Source organism: Tachyglossus aculeatus, chromosome 10 (genome assembly GCF_015852505.1).
Source record: "Tachyglossus aculeatus isolate mTacAcu1 chromosome 10, mTacAcu1.pri, whole genome shotgun sequence".
Taxonomy (NCBI): Eukaryota; Metazoa; Chordata; class Mammalia; order Monotremata; family Tachyglossidae; genus Tachyglossus; species Tachyglossus aculeatus.
Genome location: NC_052075.1, coordinates 47334293 through 47357572, shown reverse-complemented (window position 1 = coordinate 47357572; position 23280 = coordinate 47334293). Strand labels below are relative to the sequence as shown.

Here is a 23280-nt window from a genome sequence, read left to right as displayed (position 1 = left end):
AAAGAGCCCGGGCTTTGGAGTCAGAGGTCATTCGTTCAAATCCCGGCCCCGCCAACTGTCAGCTGTGTGACTTTGGGCAAGTCACTTCACTTCTCTGGGCCTTAGTTCCCTCATCTGTAAAATGGGGATGAAGACTGGGAGCCCCCCGTGGGACAACCTGATCACCTTGTAACCTCCCCAGAACAGTGCTTTGCACAGAGTAAGCGCTTAATAAATGCCATGATTATTATTATTTAAAAATAGCGGGAGTTTTTAATTGGATATCTTAAATGATTTGTTTCTGAAGGTATGGGTCAGTGTCCTCTGTATTAGGGAAAAGGTCAGGCTTGCGTTCATTTTTTGGAGTAGAGGTTATGGCCTGAGAATTCACCAGCCACACATTCCTACCAGTTTATTTTATTTTTTTATGGTGTTTCTTATATTTTATTTTTTTATGGTGTTTCTTATGCGCCTCCTATATGCCAGGCACTCTTGTAAGCGCTGGGATAGATATAGGGTAATCAGGGTTGGCCACAGTCCCTGTCCCACATGGGGCACCCACTCTTCATCCTCATTTTATAGGCGAGGTAACCGAGGCCCAGGGAAGTTAAAGTGACTTGTCCAAGGCCACACAGCCGACAAGTGACGGAGCCAGGATCAGAACCCAGGTCTTTCTGATTCCCAGGCCCGGGCTCTATCCACTAGGCCACGTTGCTTCTCGTGAAAGTGTTTATCTTCCGCTGCTACTGGAGCTGGGATTGAGTGCCGGGAGGGAAAGTCCACTGAAACGTCAAGTGGGTGGTAGGTAGTTGGAGAGGACAGCTCATCCCGTCATAGAACTGCAGCCCCGTCCCGAAGGATATAGAAGTAAAGCCTCCTCGTGCCTTTTCGGTTGAGGGGGAAAAGCAGTTACTGCCGGTGATGCGAGTTGTTTTAGATGTAGTTCATGTTTTGGTTTGTCTGTGTGTTCCTCTCTTCCCACAGGCATCTTTAGGTACAACAAAATACTGCAGTTACTTCTTAAAGAATATGCAGTGTCCAAAGCCCGACTGCATGTACTTGCATGAACTGGGGGACGAAGCAGCCAGCTTCACAAAAGAAGAGATGCAGGTAATTCGAGTGGCGTTGGAGAGAGGGGAGGGAGAGGAAGGAGGGATTTCCTGGGTGTCCAGTTGCGTTCGACGTATTCTTCTAAGGAGATTATCTTTTTCAAGCTGGCGAAAGGCACATTATGTCTAATCTCTCGAAATGGTATATTGGAAAATGTGTCCCACCAGAGCAGGAAAGTTCACAGGTTTGCGAAACTGGTTTTTACAGTCCCGTTGAACCGATGTACTGTGGAAAGGCGATTTGAAGAGAGAAGCGGCGTGGCTCAGTGGAAAGAGCATGGGCTTTGGAGTCAGAGGTCATGGGTTCGAATTCCGGCTCCGCCACATGTCTGCTGTGTGACCTTGGGCAAGTCACTTAACTTTTCTGAGCTTGTTACCTCATCGGTAAAATGGGGATGAAGACTGTGAACCCCACATGGGACAACCTGATCACTTTGTATCCCCCCCAGCGCTTAGAACAGTGCTTTGCACATAGTAAGCGCTTAACAAATGCCAACATTATTATTATTATTATTATTATATCGCACATATATTGCACATAGTAAGCGCTTAATAAATGCCGTGATTATTATTAATTAAAAATAGCGGGAGTTTTTAATTGGATATCTTAAATGATTTGTTTCTGAAGGTATGGGTCAGTGTCCTCTGTATTAGGGAAAAGGTAAGGCTTGCATTCATTTTTTGGAGTAGAGGTTATGGCCTGAGAATTCATATCTAGACTGTGAGCCCACTGTTGGGTAGGGACCGTCTCTGTATGTTGCCAACTTGGACTTCCCAAGCGCTTAGTACAGTGCTCTGCACACAGTAAGCGCTCAATAAATACGATTGAATGAATGAATGAATTGTTCCTTTTTCACTTTTCTCCTGCTTTTCAGTTACAACACAAAAGGCTCCTCTAGAGTCAAGTGTTTTGAACAGTGAAAGGATATTAAATGAGGCCGATTATTCTGGGGCATAATACTTCATTTGACTCTTCCGTGAGCCATTATGAAGATTTGCGATTCTGTTGAGTAGTTTTCTCTGTTAGCACCGTTTTTGAAGGTGAAGGGCGTTTATGGCTTTTTCATCCCCCAAGTGAAAATAATGCAAATCCGGGAAGGACCCGCTTGAAAATGAATTTTTAATTTTCGTTAGAAAATTAGATTCTCTAGAGTGGGAGTCATCCCCCACCCCCACCCCCCAAACTCTTCCTTCAGATAATTAACTTGGTTGATCACTTAGTATTCTTGTGAGAATGTGAACTTGGAATTCCTTCTTCCAGATAGGGATTTCAGGAAGTATGTATGCTTTAAAATGGGAAAAGAATGATCATTCCTTCTGAGTTACAGAGTCCCAAAATATTTAAGCTGGGGATTGCAGAATGGGTGATTTCTAGGTAGTACACATTTCGTTAACTCGTACTCTCCCAAGCGCTCTGCACACAGTAAGCGCTCAATAAGTTTGACCAACTGATGGAAGCAATTTCATTCATCCCACTCAATTTTTGCTTCTGTAATAGAGATCTAAAGGGGTATTTCTTTGTACGCTAAAGCAACGTTACTCCCAAAGTGACGCGTGCCAGGATGTTTTTGGCCGATTGATCCTTTGGGGGAGTCACCTAAGGTCCCACGACCGGGGGGATGGATAAAGTCCAGGCGAGGGAGTCTTCTGCATGCGTTCTCTTGGGGAGTCCAAGCAGAGCTCTGATGGGATCCAGACGTGTCCTTTACTTCGAAGATACGGTTGCGGGTGGCGCGAATGCTCTCGGGAGCGAGAAGAGTGGAGGGGACAGAGGGAGAGGGTGGAAGGAGAGAGGGGGCCAGGAGAGAGAGAGGGAGAAACAGAGAGATAATTTCCTGCCCATTATGCCCAGGAAAATCCAGTGTTGCCCCTCACCTGGCCCCGAGGGTGAGCGCGTGGCTCCGACACCGGTGGCTGAGGGGACAGAAATGGTCTCCCCGCCAGCAGGATGGGTGTTCTGGAGGTGTTTTTACCGTGGCGGTGATGTTAGAGAAACAGTGTGGCTCAATGGAAAGAGACAGACTCGGGAGTCAGAGGTCGTGTGTTCAAATCCCGGCTCCACCAATTGTCAGCTGTGTGACTTTGAGCACATTACTGAACTTCTCTGTGCATCAGTTTTCTCACCTGTAAAATGGGGATTAAGAATGTGAGCCCTACGTGGGACAACCTGATCACCTTGTCCTTTCCTCCAGGCTTAGAATAGTGCTGTGCACATAGTAAATGCTTAACAAATGCCATTATTATTATCATTATTATTATTCTGTTTTGGGTTGAGCCACCCACACCGTCTTGTCCAGTCTCCCTCGCTGGGGGGAAGGCACCGCAAGCCGACTGGTGAGAAAAACAGGGGCAGCCCGAGGTCACAGAACAGGATATCTCTGGGGCTCATGGACAACAGCAGACACAACTCTGCCCTCCGCCATCTGGACAACAACTATCTGGCGTGTCACCTGGGGAGTTGCTTAGAGGTGGAGGGGGTCCTTTCCACTTTCTAACAGAAACAAGAACCAAAGCCAAAACATTGTGACACGGACAGATACGCACACGTGCACAAACACACACCCCCAGTTGTCCTTTGCACTAATAACACAAAACTGGGGACCAGCAGAAGGTCGGGACTCTGCGTACACACAGACTACGGGCTGTCGTTCCCAGGGGCAGTTCAGCCTCGTCAGCCAGCCCCGCATACGTCTGGGTAGACAGCGATCTGACTACGAAAACAAATCAATCAGTCAGTGGTATCTATCGAGCACCTGCAGTGCGCAGAGCACTGTACTAAGCGCTTGGGAGAGTACAGTGTAGCAATAAACCGACACATTTCACTGCCCACAACGAGCTGCTTTGACCTACCTCAGCACTAGTGCAGTGCTTAGCACATAGTAATCGCTTAACAGCGTGGCTCAGTGGAAAGAGCACAGGCTGGGGAGCCAGAGGTCTTGGGTTCTAATCCCGGCTCTGCCATATTTCTGCTATGTGACCTTGGGCAAGTCACTTCACTTCTCTGAGCCTCAGTTACCCCACCTGTAAAATGGGGATTAAGACTGTGAGCCCCCCGTGGGACAACCTGATCACCCTGTATCCCCCCAGCGCCCCCGCCTTACCTCCTTCCCCTCCCCACAGCACCTGTATATATGTTTGTGCGTATTTATTACTCTATTTTATTTGTACATATTTATTCTATTTTATTTTGCTAATATGTTTTGTTGTCTGTCTCCCCCATCTAGACTGTGAGCCCACTGTTGGGTAGGGACCGTCTCTATATGTTGCCAACTTGTGCTTCCCAAGCGCTTAGTACAGTGCTCTGTGCACAGTAAGCGCTCAATCAATACAATTGAATGAATGAACAGTGCTTTGCACATAGTAAGCACTTAAAAATGTCATTATTATTATTATTATTGTTATTATCAAGTACCAGGGGAAAAAATGTGGCTCTCGGGGACAGAATTGACAAGCGCTGCCTCCAAAAAGAGTTTCAAGGCTGGGATGTTTCACAGAAGGTTCGAAGGGAATTGCTTGCGGTTTGACTTTATCAACATGCCCAGAGACTCTCTCGGAGCGAGAGTCCTGCATCCTTAGGGAGTTATTCTTGATTTACGCAGCTCTCGCTAGCCTCTTCATGGGGCCTCTTGCAGATGCACTCTCCTGGGGTTCACTTAGTTGCCTAGCCCTGACTCTTAGGTAAGTGGGATTTTGAACAAAGCAGCACCTCCATTTCAATGTGCCCAAGAGCAAGGCTTTCACTATTTGTTTTTTGGGCAGACACGTGCATAGGGATGCTTTTTGTTTTGGCAGAGCAATTTTTTGTTTCCTAGTAATTTTGCCACAGAAAATCACTATCTTAAAAGTACTTACCTGAAACCGGGAAGAAAATTTAGTAGAAGCTGATGCTTTTGGCAATATGTAATGCTCCCGGGGTCAATTGTCTGCTCGCTGTGAGTCTGCAACTGTTAAAACATCCATTTTACTGTTTAATCAGTGCAGAAAATGCATTCCAAAGCTTTACTCGCTCACGAATATTTTAACAGCTTATCTCTCCCCTCAGTCTGCACAACCTGCCCCACAAAGGTAGTGCTGCGGTTATTTTTTTTTTCTTTAAACAAACACTGGTCTATCATGGACTTCTACTGCATGTCACACAAGGATTTTCAATATTCTGTTTACCTTTTTCTCCACTGAAGTTTGAGTGACAGTCTAATGATAGTCTAATCATCGGAAAGCAAGTTTGGCTTTGTATCTGTAGTGCATATTAAAAGTTGTCTGGATATATGCCTTGGTGATTGAAACAAAGTGAGACTTTGAAAGGATTTTTTAAGGGGATGTTGATAGACCCTCAATATAATGCAAAATATAGTAAAACTTCTCTTCAACATGGCAGAATTATGTAGGGCATCTCTCTAGGAGCACACTTTCGAGCCATTCCAAGTGCCGTTGTGCAAATTGCAGGAAGGTTCGGATGGATTGAGTGGAGTTGGTAATTTCAGAAATTAAGAAGACAAGTGAAATGAGCTTTCTAGCTATTCATTTGGGAGGCAGCGTTCTGCAAGTACTTGCTCTCCTGCAAACTGAGTGGTTCCCAAACATAATAATAATAATAATAATAATAATAATTGTGGTATTTAAGTACCTACTATGTGCTGAGGACCATAATGATGGTATTTGTTAAGCACTTGCTATGTACCAGGCACTCTACTAAGCGCTGGGGTGGATACAAGATAATGAGTCAACAGACCTAACCCTCTCCCCTAAATCAGCTTTTTTAATAGTTGTAAAGTGTCTAAACCTGTTGTGGGATGGGTATTTTGGGTGTTTTGTTTTTGTTTTTTTAAACTAACAGAATATATTTTGCCAGACAGTTTTCCGACAGCCATCTTATGAGTGATATCACACTTTCAATTTTTTTTCTTTCACTAGGCGGGCAAACACCAAGAATATGAACAGAAGTTACTTCAAGAGTTATATAAACTAAACCCCAATTTTCTCCAGCTGTCCACGGGTACAGTTGACAAGAATAAGAACAAAGTGACCCCACTGCAGAGGTATGATGCATAAGTTCGGAGATTTGGGATGGTTAACGATTCTCCTGAACCCCTTTCCACTGAAGTTGATTTCCTCTTTCCTTACCCTATATTGCTTAGAATAAATGTTATTCCAGATATTACCAGGTAGTTGTCTGCCCAGTGTTGATTTTGTGTGTCCTAACAAAAGAGTTCTCCTTTTCCACCCCAGGTAATGGACTGCGTTGATTTTTTTTTAAGACTCAAGGGATTTCAAAAATATTTGACCCCATATTCGTTTTTCGTGTCTATAGACTTATCAGAAAATAACTGTGCCTTCGTTAAAACCACAGCCAAGTATCGAAACGGAATTAGTTTCACCTTTGAGTTTAAATCACTCTTAGGAATTGAAAAAGTCAGTGCCTCACTTTATTGTGAGCCTGTAAGGAAAAAAAAAGTGTGTAAACAGCTGTCCTTGAGAACATGAGATTTGGGTAAATGATGTACCATTTCCTATTTTCAGCACTCCTTTATTTCTCATCACTTATCTCCACTTTTGAATTAATCCCAGTTCATATATTGACTCAACAAAACCCTTTTTAACTGGAGCATCCTTTCAGGTACTGCGTAGGGGTGGCCCCCGTTGTTCACCGTTGATAAGAGAACATAGCTAAAATGACATGGTTTATTTGGACATCATCATAATAATGCCTATTAAGCTCCTAATATGTGCCAAGAACTGTTCAAAGCGCTGGAGTAGGTACAAGGTAATCTGGTCGGACAGTCTTTGTCCCACATGGGGCTCTCAGTCGGAATAGGAGGGAGTAGGATTTCATCCCATCCCCTTATTAAGATGTTCACTGAGGTCTAGAAAAGGGACAGTGACTTTCCCAAGGTCATACAGCAGACAGGTAGCGGAGCGGGAATGCAGGTCCTCTGATTTCCATGCCCGTGCACTTTGTGCTTCACCCCGCTGCTTCTTACGTCTAAAAAGCCACACTCTCTCTGCGTATCTTTCATGTTTCCCACCAAATTTAAAAAAAGCTCAGCTAGATTTTTTTTTTACAGGAAGTTTCTTTTCCCCTCTTTTTAAATTTATGGAATTTGTTAAGCACGTGCTATGTACCAGGCACTATACTTAGCACTGGGGTACAAACCAATACAGGCTAATCAGGTCGGACACAGTCCCTGTCCCACATAGGGCTTCTAGTTTTAATTCCCCGTTTTAAACCTGTAACTGAGGCCTAGAGAAGCTAAGTGACTTGCCCAAAGTCACCCAGCAGACTGGTGGTGGAGCCAGGATTCAGAGCCCAGATCCTCTGATTCCCAGCCCTGTGCTCTTCCCCCTCAGCTACACTGGTTTCTCTTATAAGTGAAGGACACAGAACGCGTGTGAGACCTTTAAATAGAGAGATTTTTCAGCCTCCGGTGATGGGGTAGGGCTATTGTTTACTTCTTGTGCCAGTGGATATTGAGAGTTGTGGTTAAAATGCGCCTGGTGAGAAGCCCACAGAAATGCTCAGCATCATCGTCCCCATAACCAGCAGGGTCTAATGCAGGCCGTGCAGGGCTTTGTAGGCTGTTAGGGGGTCCCTTCCCTCGAGAGGCGTACAGTCCATTTGGGAGCCACACAGATGCATGTGGAGGAACCCGTCAATCATATGTATTGAGCGCTTCCTGTGTGCAGAGCCCTACAATGAGGACGACTAAAAAGCGCCAAATCAATCCAGAGCTAGGCTTACGAATGCCTAAAAGAGAGCGAGGTGAGGGCATAACTGGAAAAACGAAAGGCTCCTCAGAAGGCATTTCTTTAATATATCCTTATTTTTTCAAGTTCCATTTTGGGAGTCCTGTTTAAGCCGTCTTTCCAGTCACTTGAAGGGCCAGTGGTATAATTTCCCGCTCTTCTCAGTTTATGTTGAGAATCTCTGGGCATCAGTACTCTTTCAATTCCCCGTTCTGTAATTTATTTTGATGCCCGTCTCTTCCATCCACTGTAAGCTTCTTGAGGGCAGGGATTGCATCTGCCAACTCTGGTGTATTGTCCTCTCCCAAGTGCTTAGTTACAGTGCTCTATCCTCAGTAACTACCAGTGACTGATCAAATGTAAATATGACAGAGTAGAGGAAGTCCCAAATGTGTATTTTGTGCAAGCGTGGGAATAAAAATAAGTCCAAGTAAAGATCTCTCTTACCAAGTAGGCCCCTCCTACCATATACCCTTTTATTCATTCATTCAGTCGTATTGAGCGCTTACTGTGTGCAGAGCACTGTACTAAGCGCTTGGGAAGTACAAGTTGGCAACATATCTTTCTCCATCTTTTATCTTTCTCCATCTTTGTTTCCAAACGAACCGTACGCGATAGATTTTTCTCCCAGATCAGAGGAGTATCATCGATTGCGGTCCCTGAGACAAGGATATGATTGATCAGTGAACAAAATATCCTTTTAGATGCCTCCAGTTTTCATGAGCGTTTTGACTTTGGCTGTTTGGAACGGTATCACGATGCAAGTGGCTAAATTTCAACCAAATGGAATTTGAGCTATGTGCCCTGTTTTCTAGCTGCAGCTGGGAGTGCGGCTTTGGAGGATTTTTTGGATTCAGATCCGCGGCCTTGCAGATTGAATCTGGCCCTCCGGTCTGTGGGGGAGGGCCAGATCTTGCCCGCCGGTCCCTGGAGGAGGGTCACAAACTCCGGCCAAGAGAAACGGTTTGGGATTAAATTAGTTGGCCGTATTGTTGTCCGCCCCGGTTCCAGGTATATTGATCGAAAGTGGGTGTCCCGAGGCTCCCTGCTGCTTTCTGTTACGGCGTCAGTCAAGTGCCTCGCTCCAAACTTGTGTCATGGGTGGAGGAGAAGGAAGTCTCCTGCCGTAAGGACCCAGCAGGCTGTTCTTCCCCGACTGGACTCCTAGCTGACTTGGCTGTCATTTGGGGATTTCGTCCCCGGCCTCACCAGATGCTTGGGCCTAAGACAAGGGCAGTGGCCGCCTTTCACTCTGCTCCGCTAGCCCCCAGCATCGTGACCGAAAGCCCCCTGAAGAAGCCGCAATTAACTCGAAATCCTCCTCTTCAGATTAAAGTCTGCATCAGAAGCAACCGGGCAGCAGTAGGATGCTTTGCTAGCATTTAGGATGCTGGGAATGCTGTTGCTACTGGTACCGTAGGAGCAGTTAAAAATCCAGAAACTCCACTCCTCTGTCCGCAGAGTTCTGCTGTTCTTATTTTATTGTTTTCTCTGTTTTCTTATCTTGTTTTGCTGTTATCGTAGCGCTCTGTCCTGTAGTGTCTGTCAGCAACCCGCTCCCCTCCTTATTCTTAGACCTTAAAGCCTGCTGAAGGACGGGAGCGTTCTGAATCATCCGTGTATTTTGAATTTCCCGGTGCTTCGTTCTGCTCACGGTTGGCACGCAGTCAGTAGTAAGGAATGAAACTCTCACCCCGTTCCTCTCCCCATCTCCCCACCTCCGGGCTCATGGGTGGGGGGCGGTCCCTTCACCTCTCCACATTTCCAGGGTGCCCTTGGTGCCATGATGCCTTCCCCAGTTCTTCCTCAGCCCCCCATGGGCACGGGCAGTGGGAAGGGCGACCACAAAGGAGAGACGTTTGGGGCGGGGAGCGTGAGACCCAAGCTTGTCGGTTGGAGGAAAGGCGGTTGACTGACTAACCAACTGACATCTCCTGAGCTCTGCCTCACCCCCGTGACCTTCTTGGAAGCAGTTAGCCTTCAGGCTGGTCATCCATTCGTTCATTCACTCAGTCGTATTTCCTGAGCACTTCCTGTGTGCAGAGCATGGTACTAAGCGCTTTGGAAAGTACAATACAACGATATCTATCCAGCACTTGGCACGTAGTAAGCGCCGGACAAGCACCATAGTAATAATATCACTAGGTTAGAACGTGACCCACAAGCCGGTGTCGGAAGAGACGGTTTGGGGTGTGTCGGGGGATCGATAACAGCCTCAGCCTTCCGCTCTAGTCCAGGCACTGCCTTCTGTTTCTGCGACTCTCCAATGTTCATTACACTAAAATAGCAGAGTGGTGGGAACATAGAGCATTCCACTACTGGCAGGCAGCATAATATAGGAACTGGGTGTACGAAAGTTAGTTGTGGTAGCGTCTTGAATTCTCTACCCCCTGACTCGTGAGTTCCCATCGGATCAGCGGTCACTACAACACGGTTTTCCTATAACGCGAGGTTCTTCTCATCCCTGTTATTGTAGTAGAACTATCTTTGTAATTTCCCCTTTATAATTCCCTCCCTGCCACTCGATTCACTGTCTCTCTGATCGTTTTTTTGTTCCCCTTCTCTTTCTGCCTCCTAATCTTTTCCTCTTCCTTGTTGGATGATTAATCAAATGAATGCCAAAAATCAGCAACTCAAGCGTTTTATCTCGGTTGAGGGCGTGCATCTTTTCAGGGAGCCTGGTGGGTTAGGCATCTCCTCGTCTTTGCCCACGTGTTGGTAAACTCCTCCAGTAGACTCAATCCTAGCACGACCTTGCCTTTGAAATTGTGATGTCATATTGAGTAAGTCGATATTTTGGGGATACTGTATTAAGAGTTGCACAGGATGGAAGACCAGGACAGTTTCTTATGGACACCAGAATCTACTGAGGAGAGAACAAACATCAAAAAAGATCTTGTTCAGTGGTTCTTTCTCACCATCCCCCCCACCAAAAAAAAAATTAATATGACCTCAAGAGTTTCTTTCCTTTTCAGTTAGGCTCTTCTTTTCCCATGTGGTTCAAATTTAGATTTCCCTTTTCCCATCATTTTGGCCTACACCCTGTTTTCACCCCAACAGTTTATCTGTCCGACACTGGACCTCTGTGTTCTGGAGATGCTCTCAGAATGATATCGGTAAATAGGCGGGCCGGTGATGGTTCTACTGATGGGTGGTTTTCCCATTATCCGTTAGCAAGGCTGCCCAAGGTATTGGATAAACTACCGTGGTCTCTTGTCCCCCTCCCCAGCTAGGGTAAAAGAGGGCAAAGTATTAATTTTGTATGATCTTTCCATAGCCTGTAACTTGTCGGTTATAACTTGGTGATAGAAATGTCATTCCCTCGGTTCATCACTGAAGAGAGCCACGAAAGACATTTTTTAAAGGGAAAACAGAAAATTCGAAGTTGTAGAAGCTAGCATCAGTCTGCAGTTTGGGGTAGGTGAAGGGCAGACATATCTGGATGACCGAGTGCTACTGTTTGAATGCAAGCTTGCAACGTCCCTATTCAGGTATTGGAGGAAAGATGTTTAATGCCATTTTGGAGCATGCAGTGACCGTTGGTTTTCTCCAGGAGCAGTATTAGGAAAAGGCATTTAGGTAAAAAAAAAAATATTTTAAGCTTTCAAGGCGTTGTCACTTCTGTTGTTCCTGGTCTCGGTTTGGATATATACCCTAGCAGGTTGAGGAGGGTAAGCAATTCCTTAAAGTACCAATCAGTGGATGTTTATCGTGTGCTTACTATGTGCAGAGCAATGTTCTAAGCTCTTGGGAGAATACAGTGCAGGAGAATTAGCTGGCTACATTCCCTGCCCAGTGAGTTTACGTGCTGGGGTGGGGAGGGAGACATACTTTAATATGAATAAATAATTTATAGACATGTAAATAATTTTAAAATGTACCAGTATTTTATCCATAATCAGCACCTGCCTCCTAAAATGCCAGCTGAGAGTGTTGAGGGGAAGCAACTAAGCAAATAAGATGTAGTTTGGAAGGTTTTTGAATTGGGCTCCTGGTATCGTATTGCAGCCACGGCTGTGAATAAGAGTAGACGAGTAAGCACAAAGGAAACACAATTCCACGATTAGGGGATGATGATCATGCCACAAAAATGAATTTCTTCTGCCTCTTTTATAACCCGTTCCCCAAGTACACAATCTGCATCAGGTGTTTATTTTTAAAAGTTCACGGTAAAGCGACGAATGTTTTCGGGGCTGCTTTAAAAATATAGGGTCATTTTTTTTTCTGGTTTCATCGACGAGTAGAGTATCCCATTTCATTTTTCCAATTTCTTAGGCCGGTGAAGAGGAAATCCTTCAGAATTCTTGTATTACTCGAGTGGTTCAGAGAAAGGCAGAAATAATGTATACTCCTCCCCCTCCCACACCAATATAGGGTTAGAGAAGACGGACTCCCATCTGGCACTGAGGAAGAAGGTCTCAAAGTGCCTCTGGGCCACCGTGTTAAGTGGAAAAGCCGTTTCTGCTCTAATAGGGTCGTTGTGTTCCCGAAGCACCTCATCCTTCGGGAAAATTGCAGTCTGGTCGCCTCAGTGAGAATTAATGGGTTGTGGAGGGTTTTGATGATAGACCGCAGCGGACAGTTTCCAATACATAGTTCTAGAATATTATGTCCACCATTAGCAGACTGCTCTCAACCCTTTCGATGCTTCGATATTTTACGTCTGTCAATACTGTAAAGCTCCAAACCTTGGGCACAGCGGTTGGGAAGCAGAGCAGCATCTCGCCTTGACTCGCACACAGCTCTTTCTTCCTCCACCCTGTCAACTTTGCCCATATTGTGGCCCAGTAGAGAGAACCTGGGCCTTGGAGTCGGAGGACCTGGGTTCCAATTCCAGCTCTGTCACTTTCCTGCTGTGTGACCGTGGGCAAGTCCCTTCACTTGGCTGGGCCTCAGTTTCCTCAACTGTAAAGAGGGGGATTCAGTGCCTGATATCAATCAATCAATCAATCGTATTTATTGAGCGCTTACTATGTGCAGAGCACTGTACTAAGCGCTTGGGAAGTACAAATTGGCATCACATAGAGACAGTCCCTACCCAACAGTGGGCTCACAGTCTAAAAGGGGGAGAATAAAATATCCCTCTTATTTAGACTGCAAGCCCCATGTGTGAGCAGGGACGGTCTCCAGCCTGATTAACTTGTCTACCCTGGGGCTTAATACAGTGCTTGGCGGGTAATAAGTGCTTAGCAAATCCCATAATTATTGTAATTATCATATGCAGGGCAGACCGGGATGGGAATAACATTCTCTGATACTTTCATCGTGTCATATCCAAATTGTAATGAAAACAAGTGCTATTGTATACCTGACTATATAAACAGCCGCAAAGGGCAGGCGAAAATATGATTTTCTAGGTGCAGGAGATGAGGAAATAAGGAGAATGGTGGGGGGCAGGAGGTGGTGTGTGTGTGTGTTGGTGGGGTAAGTTGTGGTGAGCAGAAAGAAATAACAAAAATGAGTGGAATGCCAAGCTGTTGTGTGACATTGGGCAAGCCTCAGACCACTTGTCTGCTGAATGACCTTGGGTAAGTCACTTCACTTTTCTGTGCCTGTCCCCTCATTTGTAAGATTAAGACCGTGAGCCCCATTCATTCATTCAGTCATATTTATTGAGCACTTACTGTGTGCAGAGCACTGTACTGAGCGCTTGGGAAGTACAAGTTGGCAACATATAGAGACGGTCCCTACCCAACATGTGGGACAGGGACTGTGTCTTACTTGATTGTCTTGAATCTACCCCAGTGCTTTAATACAGTGCCTGGCATATAGTAAGCACTTAACAAATACCATTTTGTAAAAAAGGCAAACAGTTGGTCAAAGTGAAGATGCTGGGCTCATATCTAACAAGAGTTCCCTTGGCATTCCTCTGGGAGATTGGATGTTTAAAAAATAAATACTAAGGGAGGGGGGCAGTTTTAGTCCTAGGTCTTTGGCTGAGGTAGGCTTGTTTCGTAGGTTGGACTTGTCCCAAGGAAGTCCGGTAAGCTGGAAAATCATTTCAGAGAGGATATCTGGGTCATATTATGGAAAGAACAATTATGTGCTTTTCTTTATCTGGATGGGTTTAATTTGATTTCTGTCTGGGAAGCTGGAACAAATCTGGGCACTGAATTTTGTCGTTTAATAGAGAATAAAACGTTCCCACCATTTGGAACCGCCGACACTGAATTGGTGAGAGGAAGCAAAATGATGGTTCTATTAGTGGATGACTCTTGTGACATAAGGATCTGCAGCCCCTCTAAACATCCCGCCCCCTTTTTTAACCTCAAAAGTGTATTTTCCCTAGCTCGGAACTTGGACTCCTCTGATCTTTAGCCAGACTCAACTTGAGTAAAAAAATCTTTCTGGCCATCACTAGAGTTAAAGGGAATGGGCCAAACCAGCCAGTGACTAAACAGTATAGTTTACTCTGCCTGCCTAACAGTTGGCTCTTGTAAGGAGCGTCTCCTTAAAAGTGCTGATTAGAGAGAGGAAATGAGGTTCGTGACAGTTGGAAGATCCTAGTAAGAATCTTATGGAATCCGGCTTTGTTGAACGTTTAGTTATTTGCATCCTCCAAATTCGTTTCTTTCCAGATAGTTTTGTGGGTTTTTTTAGGGGGGTGTGGGGGTGAGGGGTGGGGGTGTTTAAGAAGAACGCCAATCCCTTGATCATTTGCGATCTGAAAGTTTCCTCAGTGGATGAGCACTGGTATAGACTGAGGTGCCTGCTAATTTAAACTGAAGTCAGTCCATTTTCTTCCCCAGAAAAAGCCAACTTTTCCTCTCACTATGAGTGCTGTAGGAACTGTCAACTACTGAGTTAAACAGTGGTATCTCTTGAGCGTTTATCGTGTACCGAGCACTGCTCAAGGCCCTTGGGAGAGAATGATACAGCAGGGTTGGTAGGAGCAGAGGTGACTAATTCACATTCCCACTGCATGACTTTATGTAAGAGTCTTAAGATAAAATGGTCTTCATATTCGTCCTTCATTCAAATCTCTTTAGGCACCTGAACTAAGGATTCAGTAACTTGTTAGGCCAATCTCTCTAGACCATCAGTTCGTCGTAGGCAGGGAACAGGTCTGCTAACCTTCTTGTTCTCGGCTTTCCCAAGCGTTTAGTACAGTGCTGTGCCCATAGTAGGTGCTCAGTGTTTACTCTTGATTGATGGATTAATGGCAGGCTTGATTCAGAAGGTGTTGCTTTTTCTATGTGCCCATCTCCACCTCCAGGGCTGGCTGTGTTTCGGTAAAGAATTAAGTGGCATCTTCGACACCCCTTTGGGAACAGAAAGGCAATCGTTCAATTGTTCGTTCACTGAGCCCCCTAACTTTGAAATGCCTTAGCAATTGGGAGCTTTAGAATAAACCTCCAAAGAAACGGCACTGCAGCACATTGCTTGAAAGTGACGACTTTTCCTTGACGTGGGAGCATTTCATTTAGAAGAACGGTGGCTGCGTATTCTTTCTGTAAACTGTGGTGTGAATCCTTAGAATTGGTTAGATTGGCATTTGTATTTAAGCTGGGTTGTGCTCAGGATGCCAAAAAAAAAAAAAAGCAAGTAATCACTCAGACCATTTTTATCTTTGCAGAGATAAACAAAGCAAGGTAATTAAAGTCCTCAAATAAGGGGGGAAACAAAAGAACAATTTTCCCTTTAATTGGTTTGGTAATTTTCTTTGATTTCATGTTTTCTGGTCAGCAGCAGCCCTCTGCCCAGAAAAGTAAATGCAGGCAAATTCAGTTGAAGTAATCGGTTTTTTTGAGGGGCAGACCCCCTCATAGCAGCAAATGTACCTCTAGGAAGGCAGAGAAGACAGAAGAGAATTGTTGATGGTCATAGCTACGGGCTGTTCAGAGAAAATTCTCCAGATGTAGTTGTTTTTGACTGAGATTTTGGAATTCAGGTCAGAGCAGTGAGAAGGGTTTTGAATTAGAGAAGCAGCGTGGCCTAGGGGAAAAAGCACAGGCCTGGGAAACACAGGACCTGGGTTCTAATCCTGCCTCCACCCCCTACCTACTGTGCAACTTGGGGCAAGTCACTTCACTTCTCTGTGCCCCAGTTTCCTCAACTATTGCAGTTCTCCCTGCTACGTAGGCTGTGGGCCCCATGTGGGAAAGGGACTTTGATCTGATTAACTTCTGTCTATCCCAGTGCTTAGAACAGTGCTGGAAACATAGTGAGTGCATGACAAGTGCCGTGATTATTATTAGTAATTGTTATTCCTATAATCCTCAAATGGCATGCACGTTAAGCCCAAACTATCCACCCTGCCGTCCCTGGTGAGATGAGAATGAAATGAGACAAATCCACTTGTCTCTTAACTGGACACTTGTGCCCTTTTTGAGGTAGTAGAAGCCACCTTCTTGGGTGCACGGTCTGGTCACCTCTCGCGTTCTGGGTTCAGTGTTGTTCCGCAAAAATCCCCAAATTTGACTCTCTTTTTTGACTCGAACACGTCTTCCAGCAGCCGAAGTCTGCCGATCCAACCCGGGGCCCGAGGAACAGTCATGCCCCCGGCTTTAGGCCCAGTGACCACAGTCGGGGGCTCCAGGGTCCCGGAGAAGTAGATGGACTGCCGGCCGACTGGGGAGAAATTCTTCCCGGGCATTCTCGTACCTCCTCTCCAGGGGCAGAGAAATCTGATGGCCTTGAGCTCTTGTCTGGTAAAACCCCCATATCAGAGCTGCTCGCAGTCCTTTTAAGTGAAAAGTGCGTACCGTTAAGGAATTTCAAAGATTTTGATTATTTGCAAAATAATTCCTTCGTCAGGTTAGCCAAACTACCCTGCTGGATTTAACTGTGATTTTTCTGAATACTTTTATATTGGATGCTTTAGTGGGGACAGATGAAAGCTTGCAGATCCATGGTGGCTACAGTTCTTATATATATATATATATATTTAATGGTATTTTAAGTACTTACTGTGTGCCAGATAAGTTAGAAAATGCTGGGGTAAATAGAAGCTAATCAGGTTGGACACAGTCCCACTTGGATAGTCCTGATCCCCATTTTACAGATGAAGTCACTGAGGCCCAGAGAAGTGAAGTGACTTGCCCAAGGCCACTTGACACAAGTGGCAGAGCTGGGATTATTATCATTATTATATTATTATTATATTATGTAATATAATTTTTATTATATTATTATTATTAATAATAATAATTTAGTTGCAATGCCATCCCATATTTAATGGTCTTTAAGTAACCCTAACTTTCTGTTTGTGTAAAAGCAGCGCATAATCTAATGGAAGGAGCTCAGGCCTGGGGGTCAGAGGACCTGAGTTGTGATCCTGGCTCTACCAGTTGCTTGCTGTGCGACCCTGGGCGAGTCACTTTGCTGTGCCTCAGTTTCCTCAACTGTAAAATGGGGGTTTCTACCACTTCCCAATTCCCCACCCCGAACATTTGGTCTTCCTAATGTATCTGAACAGTGATATCATTCCAGGGGACAATAAAGCATGAGAAATATGGAGTCTTCATAGTTTGAGCTCCACTCCGAGTCAGTGATTTCATGTTGCCACTGTCTCCATGGATGTCCATCACCCACCTTTTCACCTGCATTACATTTCCTTCAGAATGAACAAATTCTCACTTTTCTGCCCAACACCTCAACAGCAAACCCCTGGGGCAGTGTTTCTTAGAATCCAGATTCATTCATTGTCGTATTTATTGAGCGCTTACTGTGTGCAGAACACTGTACTAAGTGGTTGGGAAATTACAATACAGTAATAGAGACAATCCCTGCCCACAGTGAGCTCGTAGTCTGGGCCAGAGGGTTGAGGGGACAGACATCAATACATGTAAACAGACATCAGTATATAAATGAATAAAATTACAGACATGTACCTAAGTACCGTGAGGTGGGGAAAGCTGTTTATCCTCCCAAGCTTTCTGTTGTGCTGCTGTCTTCATTCCGGTGGCCAGTTACTAAACGGTCGAGTCATTTTGTGTTCAGAAGTACCTAGAGAGCAGAATGTTTGTTTTATTTTGTTTTGTTTCAAACAGTTTCCGGTCTCCGCCTGAAAGCTGAGCCTAACATTGGCTTGGCAGAGCGGTTCGTGATTTTGCCCAGATAAGCGAAATCGTTCTAAGACGTTAAATTCTAAGCCACTAATTGCAGGGAGCATCTGATTTAGTACTGAAGGATTTTTTTCCTTTATGAGTACTTGTTCATTTACTGGTCTTCAGAGTTTTTTTTTCCCCCTGAGGAATTTGGATCGTCTAATAAAAATGCATCCTGCCCGATGAACATGAATTTACTTCCAACTTTTCGTTTGTCTCTAGCCCCATCGACAAACCGTCAGATTCTCTAAGTATAGGAAACGGCGACAACTCACAGCAGGTAAGAGTTGTGATGTGTTTTACTTGGTATGAGTCTTTGCATCCCTCCCTCATTATTTTCCAACATTTGCTAAAGAGCTCAAGAACCCGCCCAGCAGAGTTTTCTTCAACCATGTGATTTTATAGAAAATATACACCGCTTTATAAGACTCTTAACAATCTCGGGCTTTGCTTGCCTCTGAACCAACTCGGTATCCTTTAGTCCCCCCAGATATACTTGGGTCGGAATGAATTTGCAAGTAGGTATTTTTGCCCCGAAGGAGGTGGGTCACTGGGTCACATTCAGACCTTTAATCTTAGGGTGAGCCCTTTCAACGCCAAATAATGCCTTCTAAGCCAACAGTGACTTAAAAGCTGAATACCTTGTTTTCTTTCCCTTTAGATTTCAAACAGCGACACACCTTCGCCACCTCCAGGTTTATCCAAACCCAATCCAGTCATCCCCATCAGTTCCTCCAATCACAGCGCCCGGTCTCCTTTCGAAGGGGCAGTAACAGAGTCACAGTCGCTCTTTTCCGACAACTTCCGACATCCCAACCCTATCCCGAGTGGGCTCCCCCCGTTCCCCAGCTCCCCACAGACTTCCAGCGATTGGCCAACTGCACCAGAACCACAGAGCCTCTTCACATCAGGTACGGCCCTCCCCCTTGCAACCCTGTACCCCTCGCCATGCAAACGGGGGCTAAAACTGGACGATGATGATCCAGGAATGTCCCTTCAAATGACCGGCAAGTCTCCTTCAGGTCCTAGAAACCTCAGGAAGGAGTTGATTCTGGTGCTGGCGGTTTGTGTGGCACCGCTTGCCCTCTCTCTTCCTTGTCAGTTGTCTTCTGCCTGAGTCACAGAGTGCCCCGAGCAAGAGAGTGGGCCAAAAGTATTCTCGTGGGGTCTTATTCATTTCCCTTTTTCAGTATATGCCGGACCCTTTTCCGGGTGAAGTTGGCCCAGCGTAGAGACAGTGCTGGGCCGAAATCAGAGTCACTGGGGGATTTGTTTAACGCTTACTGTGTGCCAAGCGCCGAGGGCGATCCAAGACAGATCAGACCCACTCCCTGTCCCAAGTGAAGCAGCGTGGCTCAGTGGAAAGAGCCCGGGCTTTGGAGTCAGAGGTCATGGGTTCAAATCCCGCCTCCGCCACTTGTCAGCTGTGTGACTTTGGGCAAGTCACTTCACTTCTCTGGGCCTCAGTTCCCTCATCTGTAAAATGGGGATTAAGACTGTGAGCCCCTCGTGGGACAACCTGATCACCTTGTAACCTCCCCAGCGCTTAGAACAGTGCTTTGCACATAGTAAGCGCTTAATAAATGCCATTAAATAATAATAAATAAGTGAGGCTCACAGTTTGAGAGAGGACAAGTATCAACCTCCCATTTTATCGGTGAGGAAACTGAGGCATAGAAAAGTTAAGTGACTTGCCCAAGGTCACAAAACAGGAAGCGGCAGAGCCTGGTTTTGTACCGACTCTGCTATATTGTTCTCTCCCAAGCACTTAGTACAGCGCTTTGTACCCAGTAAAGCCTCCAATAAATAGAGTTGATAATCCAGGGGTTCTGACTCCCACCCTGTGCGTTTTCTACTGGGCTTTGCTAGTAGTTGCCTCGGTAGCGGCTGTTATCTTTGCGGCCCACACTAGCTAGCTCTTCAGGATTCCTGCTTGGCTGGTCCACCTCCCAGAATCAATCAATCAATCAATCGTATTTATTGAGCGCTTAGTATGTGCAGAGCACTGTACTAAGCACTTGGGAAGTACAAATTGGCAGCACATATGCCAGAATGCTCTTTAGGTGGCTTTATAGTCAGAGCCTCACCTCCGGTCTCACGGCTCCAGCCGGTTTCCTGTCCAGTTAGAGCTGGGACTCGGGCCCCCAGGTCTTCTGGTTCCAAGAGCAGTGCTCTTTCCTTTGGGTCCTCAGTAGCAAACGGGGTATCCTTTACCCACCTTCTCAGTCACAGACAAGCAGCATGGCTTAGTGGGTACAGCACAGGCCTGGGAATCAGAAGGTCATGAGTTCTAAGCCCAGCTCCACCACTTGTCTGCTCTGTGACCTTGGGCAAGTCACTTCTCTGTGCCTCAGTTACCTCCTCTGTAAAACGGGGATTGAAACTGTGAGCCCCATATGGGACTCCAACCCAATTTGCTTGTACCTACCTCAACGCTTAGCAGTGCCTGGCACATAGTATGCGCTTAACAAATGCTGTTATTATTATTATTATTCTCCTTCTCCACCACTTCGCACCCTTTTACAATTGGGAGAGAAATATAATCTGAGTTGCTTCTTGCCGGGCTCCCTCCCTTCAGGAGCGAAAACTCCCGGGAGCCCAGCCAGAAGTGAACCAGGAGCCGCTGGAAATAGCAAGAAGAGGAATTGCTGCTGTTCGCTCTGTCCGCTCCCCAGAGCAATTCCCCGGCAGGAACACAGCAAGAAGCGGCCTCCCGATCTCGTCGATGCTCATTTCTGGAAGCCCGCTGCCTCACTTTCTCGTCTCCGGGTTGCGGCGGGGGCAGAGGGAGGGAGAGAGATTGAAACAGGTGCTTGCAGCTGGAACTGACGGAGACTGGTTGTGAAGCCAGCGAGGATGGGCAGATGCGGAGAGTGGGGTGCATGTAACATTTTGAGGTTGCCGGGGTGCCGTTTCTAAAAGCATTTAAAAACTCCCGAGTCACACCATTGGGGAATTGATGATTTTGCCAAGGAATCAGTCTCTCCTAACAGATTTCCCTGAAGTTCCCATGTAGGAAGTCTTCCTCACTGACTTATTCATTCAATCACTTGTACTTACTGAGCGCTAACTGCGTGCAATGCACTGTACTAAGCACGTGGGAGGGTACAGTATAAAAGATATAGTAGACACGTTCCCTGCTCAGGAGAAGCTTGCAGTCTAAATGTTTAGACTGCAAACACTTAGACCTAATGTTTAGAGTACTTTTCTTACGGCACTTACATATTAATTGAGATGCATCTTCAGTTCTCATGCACATATGCTTGTTCAGTTGTATAGTCAGTGATTTATTTTGATTACTCTGTCTAAATACTTTTACGACCATCTTCCCTTGTTAGTAATGTAAGGGCCCGGTGGCTAGGGAAATGCATCACTTGCCCAATTTGCACTTCCCAAGCGCTTAGTACAACATATCACACCCAGCGGATGCTCAGTAAATGCTAATGTTATCATTTCTTCAACTACAGCTGTGAGCGCAAGGCCCTTGAATGTCCCCAAAACTGTTTTCACAGCCGCACTGTTGCTGTTCTGAAATTCAAGCGGCACAGTATTTTAGGGGACAAATCATAGAAACGGTTGTGCCCTGATCATGCTCACTGGAACTTCATTATAATAATAATAATGATGATGATGGCATTTATTAAGCACTTACTATGTGCGAAGCACTGTTCTAAGCACTGGGGAGGTTACAAGGTGATCAGGTTGCCCCATGGGGGGCTCACAGTCTTAATCCCCACTTTACTGATGAGGGAACTGAGGCACAGAGAAGTGAAGTGACTTGCCCAAAGCCACACAGCTGACAAGTGGCGGAGGCGGGATTTGAACCCATGACCTCTGACTCCAAAGCCCGGGCTCTTTCCACTGAGCCACGCTGCTTCTCTACAAGTCCCGCTAACTGCGGGAAACTGAGTGTGACAAGAATGGTGTTGATTTGGAGGGTGCTGGTGATTTAGGAAGGAGGGTATACATTCTTCACAGTTCATGTTCTGCGGGTTGGGATTGTGATAACTTCGTTGTGGGTTATGATGACAAGGAGAGGGGATGTCATACGAAGCTTTTGTGTAAACCTGGGAAAGTACTTGGAAAACTCGGAGGAAATAACTGTTTGGAAGTTTGGAGATAAAAGTTTTCCAACCGATCTACCTGAGGGCTTCTTTTCCATTCTGCGGAAGAGAACGTTATCACTGTCAGTGGTATTTACCGTGTGCAGAGCACCGTCCTAAGCGGCCGGGCAGGACAGTCCAATCAATCAATCAATCGTATTTATTGAGCGCTTACTGTGTGAGGAGCACTGTACTAAGCGCTTGGGAAGTCCAAGTTGGCAACATATAGAGACAGTCCCTACCCAACAGTGGGCTCACAGTCTAAAAGGGGGAGACAGAGAACAAAACCAAACATACTAACAAAATAAAATAAATAGAATAGATATGTACAAGTAAAATAAATAAATAGAGCAATAAATATGTACAAACATATATACAGTCCAGCAGAGGCGGTAGACGCGGCCCCCGCCACTAACCCCACTCTCTATTCCCCCCGCGACAGAAACCATCCCAGTATCCTCCTCGACAGACTGGCAAGCGGCATTCGGCTTTGGTTCCTCCAAACAGCAAGAGGACGACTTGGGCTTCGACCCCTTCGACATCACCCGCAAAGCCTTAGCAGACCTGATAGAGAAGGAACTGTCGGTTCAAGAGCAGCCCGCCCTGTCGCCCACCTCTCTCCATAACGCCCCCTCACACACTACGACCGCGAAAGGGTCGGGGTCCGGCTTCCTGCACCCGGCCGCCGCCCCCACGAATGCCAACGCCCTGGGCGGCGGCGGCACCTTCCCCGTCCTGCCCCAGAGGTTCCCTCCGTTTCCCCAGCACCGGGCGGTGTACAACTCGTTCAGTTTTCCGGCTCAGGGGGCCCGCTACCCTTGGATGGCCTTTCCACGCAATAGCCTCATGCACTTGAACCACACAGCAAACCCCACCTCAAACAGTAATTTCTTGGACTTGAATCTCCCGCCACAGCACAGCACGGGTCTGGGAGGGATCCCTATAGCAGGTAAGTCGGGCCTTCCCGCCGACGGGCTTTTCGAGAGCGGGAAAGAAAGGAGGGGAAGGAGGGGCCGGAGAGCCCCGGGGCGTCCTTGGGGTGGTCCTTGTTTTTAGGCTGTTCCCTCACGGGCTTCCAAAAAAAAAAAGTTTCATCTGATGGTTTGCCTTGTATCACTGAGCTTTATAAGGAAGGTGGAGTATTACATACCTGATTGGGAAAATTCTCTCCCAAGATGGGGTAGTCCGTTTTTTTCGTTTGGTTTTTTGTTTGGTTTTTTTTTTTTGGTCTTGTTTTCCTTTTTCCTTCTTTTTTTTTTTCTTTACTTTTCCTTTTCCCGCAGCTGAAATCCCAGCTTC

The 23280-nt window shown here is 46.0% G+C and overlaps 1 protein-coding gene across 3 annotated transcripts in view; it reads left to right on the top strand.

Moving 5' to 3' along the window:
- Positions 1–23280, top strand: part of CNOT4 (CCR4-NOT transcription complex subunit 4) — a 129796-nt gene that overhangs the window by 87389 nt on the left and 19127 nt on the right. For all 3 annotated transcript variants that reach the window (XM_038753046.1, XM_038753047.1, XM_038753048.1), the window contains 5 exons: positions 964–1089; positions 6000–6124; positions 18101–18158; positions 18540–18789; positions 22424–22930. In XM_038753046.1, coding sequence (XP_038608974.1) covers positions 964–1089; positions 6000–6124; positions 18101–18158; positions 18540–18789; positions 22424–22930 — 1066 coding nt within the window. The remainder of the gene's footprint in view (positions 1–963; positions 1090–5999; positions 6125–18100; positions 18159–18539; positions 18790–22423; positions 22931–23280) is intronic.